Raw genomic sequence first — 10,911 nt, 5'->3', positions numbered from 1 at the left:
CCTGCTGCAAGAGCAAGTAATTCTATCAGGCCCCTATCTGGCACAACGCCCTCACTTTGACGTATCACAACATCACTGCTGCCCTGGGACCGCGAGCAAAACCCTCCCTCTACCTACCAACGTGAGCAGCAGCACAAATGGATTTAACAAAACGCACATCTTCCTAACTCACAGTCAAATAGATGATACCACAGGCCTAGAGGCAGCCCTGTCCTCCCTTATTTTTCTGACCCACAATACACAGCCAGAATTTTACTTTGGTTCCTTCCACAGTTACAGCTTTCTTGCACGCTTAATTGTGTTGCTTGTGTTAATTAATCTGGTCTTAGGCTGGTAATTCATATTTCAAGATAATGACGTTAAGGTCAAACAGTAAGCCACATCTGCAAATATGGAACATACACATCTTGAAACATCATACCACTGGACTCTAGTTTTAGTTCTGCTAAACCTTTACAAAAGTTTTGTATGTAGGCATGCTTGAACTGAGAAAAAAAAGAGGTGTTAACTTGGCCTATTCCAAGTCTAATATAAATTCTGATTTGCTAAATTAACTAGCTGAAATGGGAAGTGTTTGAATGTATTAATTCACATCAAACCTTTAAATGCAAGATGGCTTAAAAATGGAAAGATCCATAATTACAACTTAAATAACATAAAAATTGCAGCAAGGAATGAGCATGCACAGAAGCCAGGCAAAAATCTCAGCAAGTGGAAGCAAAACAGCTTTGCTGAAACCAAACAGCTCTGCTGTCTTTTTATATCAGCTGAGGGTATAGCTCACAGCAGGATTACTGATTTTAGAAATAAGTGAGTCCTCACTGAGAATACAGTGAGTCCAAATAACACATTTTGCATTTTGACACTTTACTTGGGGTGTCATTTTTAACTCAAAAAAAGTAGGGTTTTGTTTGTAGTAGGTTTACTTAGAAAGGAAGGAGAATGCAGAGGTCATATCTGGACATCATGGATGTGCTACCTAGAGGAAATGGTTCCTGATGGGGGACATATGGCTGGTGAGGCAAAACTATAGGGAAATGTGACTATAATAAATAATAAATAACTGCTTCCAGATGGAGACAAGGTAAGATATACCAAGTATAGGGCACTGGGACATCCTAAGCACAGACTGGAAGAGGAGAACCTTGACTCTGAGACAATTCATTTGAATCAATTTCATCTGAATTCAAATGAGACCCATGGTACAAACAGCAAAAACAAGCAGCTTGTCCAGATCAGCAGACCAAGAAACTGGGTATTCCTTGCAGCTTTTTGGACAGACTTCAGAAATACAACGTGAGAATGCAAGAAACTAGAAAATATATATGTGAGTGTAGATGGACAAAGAATATAGCTGATATTTTTTAAGTACAGGAAGAAAATATTTCAAAGGCTTAAGCAAGAGCTTGTGTACGAGTATCTGAGAGCAGCTATTCAAGAGAAAGATGAACAAATGAGTGAGTGAAGTGCTACAAGTCTGGTGCACAACTACAAAAGGCTCAAGGGGGGAAAAAAACACCAAGGGCACAAAAGAGATCTTGGGATTGACAGATGAACTTCCTTCACTGTTAGAGAAGAATTCTAGGAGTAGTAAGTAAAAGATGTGAGTGCAGAGGTCCAAGGAAAAAACTAAAGACAACACAGCCAACGGGGAAGTTAGAACATCCCCAACCTCTTAATTTTAGAATAGGGAGTACAACAGAATGGCAATAATAGCTCTTTCCTCTTTTATATGGGAAGAAACTGATGACAAATAAAGACAGGGTCAAGAAGAGACATCCACAACTTGGAAAGGAAGATAGAAAATAATGTCTCACTTCTATAGTAGACAATTAAATGGTGACAGAGGAAGCTGGAGAAAGAAATTGTTCATTTGTTATTACTATACTCGCTCTCTCTCACCACCCCTACTGCCCCCCAAAAGAACAACCTCAAACCAAACCACCCACACTATCTCTGAATAACCTCAACTTGCTTAGGGGCAACAGAAGAATTGTCAAGAGGACAGCTGGCAGTCATAACCACCAATTGCATACCGCAATTTCTTTCTGCAGTGGCCCAGAGTCCACCCTTAGGCTATCACTGACATCCGGCAGGACAGAGATAGGTAGCAGAAAGGAAGTGATGCTGATGCTAATTCACTCGTACCCACTTCATACCCAGTCTATGTCTTTATTCTATCGTTTAAATGATCTTTTCAAAACTAACAGCAACATTAGTTCTAGCCATTTTACGTTTCTTTTCTTTTTAAAATAAAAGAAGGTCTCAGTACTTCTTACCTCCTAAACCAGGGTGTAAACCTTGTGGACCTTGGTTCTGCTGCTGCATCACCATGAAGTTGGGGGGTACATTCCCCTGTTGCACCATAGGATTACGACTAGGAGAACTGACAGGCTGCTGAAATCCCTGGGGAAGTGTGCTATTCTGGGGAGGCCTTGGTCCCATCTGCTGCTGCGTCTGGTTAACTGTTGGAGATGATGCAGGAGATCCCTGCTGGAAGGAGGAAGGAGAGGAAGCAGGAGACTTGTTGGTCAGGTGGGGTTGTTGTAGTGGTGTAGGAACCCGTGAGGGCCCTCCCTGAAGGCTTTTCATTTGAGGAGCAGTAAACTGGCCAGGATTGCTCATTTGGGGAAAGTTTGAGTGAGCCTGGGAAGTTTGCTGGCTTCCAAAAGGATATGGAGGTGGCGGATGAGTAGGAGTTTGTACTGATGCTAGAGATGGTCTTGCTTGAAGTTGCTGCTGCATTTGTCCAGGCAACGGGGCCTTTTTCCAACCCTGGTTTACTGTCAATGTACCCAGTGCTCCCTGGGTTGGAGGAGGCTGAAGTGCTCCAGAAGGAAGCTGGTTCCAGCCAGGGGGAACTGGAACCTGTGCTGGTGAAGTAAATGAAGGTCGAATACCCTGCTGTGGCTGCTGATGTGGCTGGGGAGGACGTGTCTGCAACTGTGGCTGCTGCTGTAGCTGCTGAAAGTTGGCTGAGTTCATCTGCCTGTTTACAGGAACTGACTGCATTGAATGGAGCTGGGAAGCTAAAGATCCAGAGGGATGGTTTTGCTGCTGAATATTTAGCCCAGATAAGAGTGGGTCCATTGCATCTATTAAAACAGCAAAGAAAAGTAAAAAAATAACCTACTGTAGACAAAACCCAACCTAAAACAAGAAACGGTAAATTTCTTGCTTGCATTTGCTTACTCTGCGTAAGAATTTATGCTCCAGTATTCCAATTCCTCCAACAGACACAACCGGCAATACTCTAGAAGTTTTCAAAATGTTTGGGAATCCTGAGAAGCCAGGTCTTATCAATTTATAACCTCTACAATAATGCACGATCGCTCCACAGTTCTCATTGCTACAGACTAATGTAAGCCTTTTACGCACTTAGAATTGTACAATCAACAAATATTGCAAGTTGGAAGGGACGCATAAGGATCATTGAGTCCAACTCCCTGCTCCTCGCAGGACTACCTAAAACTAAACCATGTAATTACAAGTGTTGTCAAGATGCTGCTTGAACTCCAACAGGCTTGGTGCCATGATCACTCCCTTGGGGAGCCTCTTCCAGGGACCAACCACCCTCTCAGAGAAGAACCTTTTCCTAACGCCCAATCTGAACTTCCCCTGACGCAGCTTCATTCCATTCCCTCGTGTCCGATCACTGGGCCCCAGAGAGAGGGGGTCCGCACCTTCTGCGGTGAGGTCTCCCCTCAGCCTTCCCCTTTCCAAGCTGAACAAGCCAAGTGACCTCAGCCGCTCCTTGGAAGTCTTGCCCTCCAGACCTTTCCCCATGCTGGTCACCCTCCTCTGGACACACTCTCAGAGTTTGATGTCCTTCGTATATTGAGGCGCCCAAAACTGCACACAGCACTCAAGGTGGGGCTGCATCCCTGCAGGGCAGGGTGGGACAATCCCCTCCCTCAACTGGCCAGCGATGCTGTGCTTGATGCACCCCGGGGCACGGCTGCCAGGGCTCACTGCTGACTCCTATTCAACTTGCCACCAACCCAAACCCCCAGATCTCTTTCTGCAGGACTGCCCTCCAGCCTCTCATCCTCCAGTTTGTACATATAACCCACTTGTTGGGGCTATTATCCCTACCAGTTTTAAAAAAAAAAAAAAAAAGTGTCATAATGAGGAATTAAGGCATTAACAAACTCATATTCTCAGAATATTTAAAACATCTATGAAAAATGCTGTCTGTAACAACAAATACCGCAGAGATCTACAGAAGTTGGCAAGTACTGCCATCATTTTATGGATGGACAAGTAATAACTCACTCTCTTTTTCTGTAGCCCCAAAATGCAAGTAACTTGTACTGACAGAATTGTGAAGAATAAACCCTAAACATTCACACCCCCCCGATTCCCAATCCTTAAACTTCCAGTCTACCTACCCTCCTGAAATGCACTTGTCTCTGGTAGGAAGCAAATGCACCAGACTGAGCACATCTGCCTCATTCAACCAATCCTTCTCTTACCTTTATCTAAACATAAAGCTCAGTCACAACAGTTCTACTGCAAAAATACCACTGTCACTGTTCAAAGCATTTGAACAAAATACCAAGCAAGCTGGTGACTTACTAGGCACACAAATTATTTTAAAAGTTTTACCAGATTAGTGGGGGCAGGCAGAGTTCCACAGAAGGAGTAACTCCCAGAAAGGGGAGGGGAAATACTCCAAGACAAATCTGGAGTACTCTTATGAGTACACGCTCACGCCTGTGTGCTGAACGATAAAAATTGAAGAACATTTTCAGGTCAGTACTGTGACTAAATTTTATCACCTGGCTGTGAGGAAGGCCGAGGTGTTCTTGGCTGCAGGTCAGCACTAGCACCACTTGCCACCATAGAGGAGGGCACATTTCCACTCTGGGACATCATGACAGCTGCAGCATTGCTCATTCTTATTAAACCTTAAAAGATAAAAATAAAAATTATTAAGTCTTCCAGTTTTTACATAGAGAATAATTTTAGATTTTTTTTTTTAAGAGAAAAAATTGTGTTTGTAAATACAACATTTCTTTAGACTTTAAGAATTGTTTATTGAAATAACCTGAGGATACATATCTCTCTCTGAAAGTTTAGATTCCCTGGTATGAAACAAAGAAGTTAAGGTCATGCTGAAGCTTTTCCTGTAGCACCAAACCTTTAAAAAGTCTATAGAAGGAAACACTACCGACTCACTAATTACTTCAGCCTGACTTGACGCTGAAGTAACCAAGTGACAAGCTTGTATCGAAGTTATACACTACTGTGGCTTTTGCAAAAGCTGATACCAGAAAGTAACTGAGGTGTTGTAAAAGAGAAAAAAAGTCAATGTTTCACTTCCACAGGCTGCTATTTTGTAAAATGGTTTATATTGTTGACCTGTTGGTTATATTGTTGTTGTATTTATACTGTTTAGATTTATATTGTTGACCTGCAGGCAGGAGATGAAGCTCATGATTATCACAGTGAAGATTAGAGCAGCCACTTTCAAAGTAAACTTCTCTTTAAATGTTTTACATCCCTTCTTAAGCACAATGATTTAACTACTGTTTAATCACGTTTCTACAAAGGTGAAATGTTCTTTCCATTCCTTCTCATCAACAGCCACACAAGCATCTTACATTAACTCTGACAAAAAATGCTCCCAGCTTTTTAAATTGCTTTAAATCCCATTTACCAAGATACTAATTAGTTTATTTTGCTTTATGATTCAGCTATTAAATTACATAGTAGCTTTCTTTTAACTCTTCATAAAATCTGACTTTTGTAGTTAAAAATTACTGATCATGCATATACAATGCTCTAAAATGTAGAGTTTAATAAAACTACACCTCTCCATGAAAATTAATTCTGTATGATCTGACCTCATAAGTTTATCAGAAAATAAAAAGAGAAACTAAGAATGACAGTATCCTGTCCTTCCCATAATTGTAATGGATTTAATCTAAAATATTTTATTATTGTACACTGAATAAAGGCTTATGGTCATTTTCAGTAGCCAAACAGAAAACTGTGGTAATTTGTGCACATTTCAAAATGAATTCACTAAACTAGACTCATCTACTTCAGCATTCTTGATGTTAAAAAATGAAAAAAACAACCACAAACACCAAATTCAAAACAAAAAAACAAACCACTAAACCCTCAAAAAAAACCCCAAACCAACCAACCTGCCCCACCCAAATCACTCCAATGTTTGTGGGACAAAATGCAGCCAACTATTTAGTTTACATAATGTGGGACATGGTTTGGCAGTACAGAAACAAGAACACACCTTAATTAAAATGGCAATTTTAATTCTGCAAACAATATTTGCCATAACCAGTGACATTTTATGATTAGCTTAGTAACAAATTTCCAAGTGTATAAAGTTAAACAAATAAAAACCAAAGACATTTACCTTGTCCCCCTTGCATGGGAAACCCGGTTTCCATTCGCACCGAGTTGCTAGCTCCCAGGGGCCCATTGATTTGGACATCTTGGCTTCTGTTTTGAGCTAAGGCTAAATTGATAGCACCTTCCCCTAAAAGTAATGCACAATTTGGGTGAACTGAATGATACACAGAAAAGCAGAATACAGCCATATTTAAAAGATGTCAAGGAAGGAAGGACAAACCTCACCTATAATGCGTACATTAGAACAACAGTTATGCATCACACTACCCTTACCTTCTGGATTTCAATTTTAAGGAAAAAAAACACCATGACAAGTATTAAATGCCCTTGTTTTCATCCTGAGTGTGCTCTTGGACAACTGTCCTGAATATTTTTTTTTTTTGGTATTGTAGTTGTGAAATCCATTGAAGACTTGGTTTTAGTAAAGCCTCATATGAAACAGTTGGGGGGCGGGGGGGGAAAAATTAGGGCACATTTTGCTAACTAACACTCAAAAGGACATTTCCTGATGCTCAGAGGATTTTCAGCCACCATTTTTATTATTAAACCTATTCTTGAATGAATAAAAGTCTTGAGCTACCAGAATGACTGAAGTCATTCTCCAAATGACTAAACTAGAAGTTTTGCAGCATTACCCAAGTACATGAAATCACTTGCTGAATATACTTAAATTTTAGCTTAATGCCTTTGGAAGCATTTCACTTAGGTGTGAAATACCTTCAATTTGAACTGACAGAATTCCCAGGTCACGAAGTTGTTGGTTATTATTCTGAGCCAGAACTCGCAGCCGCTCAGCAGCTTCACGGGGTATATTGAAGGTAACGCGGACACTGTTCCAAGGCTCTATCTTCTGCAGTTTTAACTTGTTGGATTCTTAAAAGAAAAACGGTCAGAGTCAGTGCAAAGGCAGTTTTCAAACACATATGATGAAACAACTTGGTAATAATCTGAAAACACAATTATCTGGCTTTGAAAATTATCAGTGGTTAGGCTTAGGTACAGGAGGTTTCTCCAGTACAGGTGTACAGTGACCCATACTGCCAAACCAATTCAGGTATTTTCCAAAAATTAGCAATATAAAGACTACCCAACTGATAACCAAGACAACGGCCAACACAATCACTGATAATATTACTCAAAAATTGGAATATTCTGTGGATAAACTACTTTGGAAAAATATGAAAATACCTAATAAAACAGGATTAGTAAATCCGTCAGTGAACCAGATGGATGTGTGGAAAAACTGACTACAAGAATGAAACCCTCATTCTTGAAATGTTTGCTTTACAAATGCTCGTGAAACCATTTGTTTTTTCTTTTCAGAAGGCCAGTGCCAACAGTCTTAGCAGTATTTCATTAATTTCTATCAAATTATTTAGTTTTTCTGAATAGGTATGTTCAATCTGCTGCAAAAAAAACATATTAAAGTTGTGCAAAATACTTAGTTGCAGGTTTTTCTGACAACCTATTCTACATGAGTCTTTCTACGTAGATCAGTTGTTTTAAAAGTAACAGGTGGGAATTATCAAACAGGTAAGGCAGTCACATTGGATACATTTATCTGAAGTGGTATCTAATTAAATTATTGCTACAAAAGGCATTTAAGGATAATTAAAAATTTATTCCTAATACAGGTTTATAAGCTTCCAGTTTCTAGCCTTCTGAAAAGGAAGCCCCTTTGAAAACAGTAAATATTGGCCCAAATGTTAATCGGACAGTTCTTCCACTGTAACATTCAGATTTACTAAAAGTTTGCTAACTTTTTGATTCTGACAAACATGTCATTTAAGGATGGAAATAACTCCTTCTTATTGAGGAATCTCTTGTCCTTTGCTAATTTACCAAGTCCTTTCTGCTGCTACAGTAATGGTGTTACTAAAGTCATTCTCTTTCTACCTATAAACACGGTCTTGGCTGGAAACATGACAGGAGTAGTTTTAAAACCTCCACAAAAGAAGGTTTGAACAGTCTTATATTTACTGTTATTAATGTTCCAATATTTTACATATAAAAACTGCATTATCAGCTTCAGTATTTCTAGATGTTAGTACCAGAGTTTCTCTCTTTCAAACATTGCCTCTGCTAAGTCAAAGCAAATGTTATTTGCTAACTTGACATTCTGAATAGCCTATTTTGCTCTGAATCAGTTTAAATAACTTGTCACACAGATAACTTTCAAATTTGACATCGATTTAAAAAATTTGCTTTCTGCTCTCTCAGCTGAGGTCTGAATCATGTTTATTAATCCTGACATTAATATTTATAACAAACCAGCATGCAGATGCCTCTGCATAACAAAGGCAACTCCATACAGCTACAGATGGAATTTGTTACCATTCAGAAACTATGCAATTCATCTATGGTGTTAACACATACCCTTTTACACCAGTAACTATATATTAGTTTTATGTCTACTTCCAACTGCTTATAAGATACAGCTCAAAACAGCAGTATTTCTTCATAGTATTTTTGTCTTATCACAGCTTTTTTATCACCCCGAGAGACAACAGCAAGGACCCCAGCAACTGATGCCAGACCCAATTGACTACAACTGGACAAAATGGAAAGAAAAGAACAAAGTGACGATCAGTTTGGTTATTCAGAAGTCATAGGTCATTTTTCTGAAAAGTTATTTTACATTATTAAAAAAAAAAACCAAAACAATGCAATGAACATTTTAAAACCTAATCTAGAAAATTAGTTTTGTTTAAACACAAAGATTGCCTGCCTGAAGAAGAAAGGTGGATTCTTCATTGCACAGTGTTATTTCAAAAGACCATGCAGGAGAAGAGCAGTGTGCTGGGATGGCGACCTACAGTCATCAGGAAAAGCTTGGTTCACAAACAGCAGAAAGAGGGAGACAGAGAGCGTATGGGCAAGTAGGTGGCTTTTAGATTGCAGTTATATAGAATCATAGAATCGTTGAGGTTGGAAAAGACCTCTAAGATCATCAAGTCCAACCAATATGACATCATGCCAAGTCAAATCAGCACTGCTGTGGTCCCAGCCTCCAAGGCTCTTCTGGTTATGTGTTCCTGCCACCGCACTTAAGGCAATCCACCTGGCTTTATCTGTTTCTATAGCAAACTATACTAATGGCAAGAAATTAAGCTGTTAAGCTGACCATTAAAGTAGTATCAGATGAGAGGCATTGCTGGGGAAGCTGGCGGGGCGGGGGGAGCATATCACTGATCCAAGCGCACCGACCCAAACCATCACAGCACTGCACCCTTGCCAAGGGAGGGCTGCCTGTTAAGAAAGATCGTACTTGCACAAGCAAGACTACGTAACTGAGCAGCTATAAGCTATAAGCCCCTTTGCAAAGACGCTCAGACAGCAAACAGCTGTCTTTTTCCAGATCTAGATGTGCTAGTAAAAGTCGTTATTGTCCCAAAAGCCTGTTATCACTCACTAGCTTCGTAGCTGTCCGCAAACCTCAGCTGCATACAGGGGTACGTGAGAGCACTACACATCCCCCATGGCGGGGGGGGGGGGAAAGAAAAATCAGGTGGTGTAGGTCAATGTAGCAGCAAAGCGGCAGTAACGACTTAAACTGACACAGTTACTTGAGAGTGAGCTATTCTCAGATGAACTGTGGTGGTTTAAATTGGATGGTCTTGGTAGTAAAAACACATCTCCTGTATGGACAAGCCTGGTTTCACTTTCACATAACAGCAGCAATGTGTAATGGAGGGAAATGAAAGAGGAAAAAAACCCAAGTAAAACATGGGAACTGAATAGGAATAATGAACTCGCTAATGAAATAATTTTTAAACAATAAAACAACTGCAGAAACTTGTACTCTGTGTCTCTCAGAACAGCTCTCAAATTCACTAAGAATAACCCCAACAAAACTGATTACAAGCTAAGTAACTTGAAAACAGTATCATCTATTTCTTTGTACAAGCACCTGACTATGCAAATAAGTATTTTAAGGACAGCTGAAAAGTGACAAGAAGGTACATTACCCATGTGTAAAAGGCCAGGCACATTCTCCAATATGGTATCTAGTTTCTGCTCAAAGTCTCTGTCACTTATATTTCCTTTAAAAGCTACAAAGATTGTGGAATCCTCAGGAGCAGCCTCCCGTTTCAGTTCATCTTCCTCCAGTCCTGAATCAAAATCCACCTCTAAATCTTCCATAGCTGAGGAGTACAAGGAGGCATATGTATCTTTTAAGTTAGGTAGATCATCCAAAACCATTGTTTCCAGCAATGGGAGCCTGTCAGACGTTAAAATGATGCTTGGAAGGGAAAAAAAGAATTATAATAAGTATAAGTGTGTAAAGACATTAACAACTGCTTTCAATGGCACATAAGATCATTGACAGAAAAACCTACCGGGTTACCCAGTGCTAGGGCCTGCGAGACAAACTGTGCGACACTGAAAACGGTGGCCATTGCAGTATCCAAGCTGTTCGTCCAGTAGAACAAACAGAAGTGGTTTCCTGACAGAATCCCACTGCACGTGATTTGAGAAGTATTCCAGTTGACCTAAATGATAGTCAGGTATAAAGGGGAAAAAAAAACC

The 10,911-nt window shown here is 40.0% G+C and overlaps 1 protein-coding gene across 1 annotated transcript in view; it reads right to left on the bottom strand.

Annotated features, from left to right (window-relative positions):
• LOC104627927 (nuclear receptor coactivator 6-like) overlaps window positions 1-10,584 on the bottom strand; it is a gene marked incomplete at its 3' end in the record, with an annotated part of 15,318 nt that extends 4,734 nt beyond the window's left edge. The window contains exons 1-5 of the mRNA XM_010296339.1: window positions 10,350-10,584; window positions 7,099-7,254; window positions 6,386-6,508; window positions 4,782-4,910; window positions 2,285-3,095 (exon numbers count right to left, since the gene is read on the bottom strand). Of these exons, the coding sequence (XP_010294641.1) occupies window positions 2,285-3,095; window positions 4,782-4,910; window positions 6,386-6,508; window positions 7,099-7,254; window positions 10,350-10,584 (1,454 nt within the window). The remainder of the gene's footprint in view (window positions 1-2,284; window positions 3,096-4,781; window positions 4,911-6,385; window positions 6,509-7,098; window positions 7,255-10,349) is intronic.
• Between the last annotated feature and the right edge of the window lie 327 nt (window positions 10,585-10,911).

Source organism: Phaethon lepturus, unplaced genomic scaffold, assembly GCF_000687285.1.
Source record: "Phaethon lepturus isolate BGI_N335 unplaced genomic scaffold, ASM68728v1 scaffold20221, whole genome shotgun sequence".
Taxonomy (NCBI): domain Eukaryota; kingdom Metazoa; phylum Chordata; class Aves; order Phaethontiformes; family Phaethontidae; genus Phaethon; species Phaethon lepturus.
Note: the sequence above shows the minus strand (reverse complement) of the source record. Positions and strands in the feature narration are given on the sequence as shown.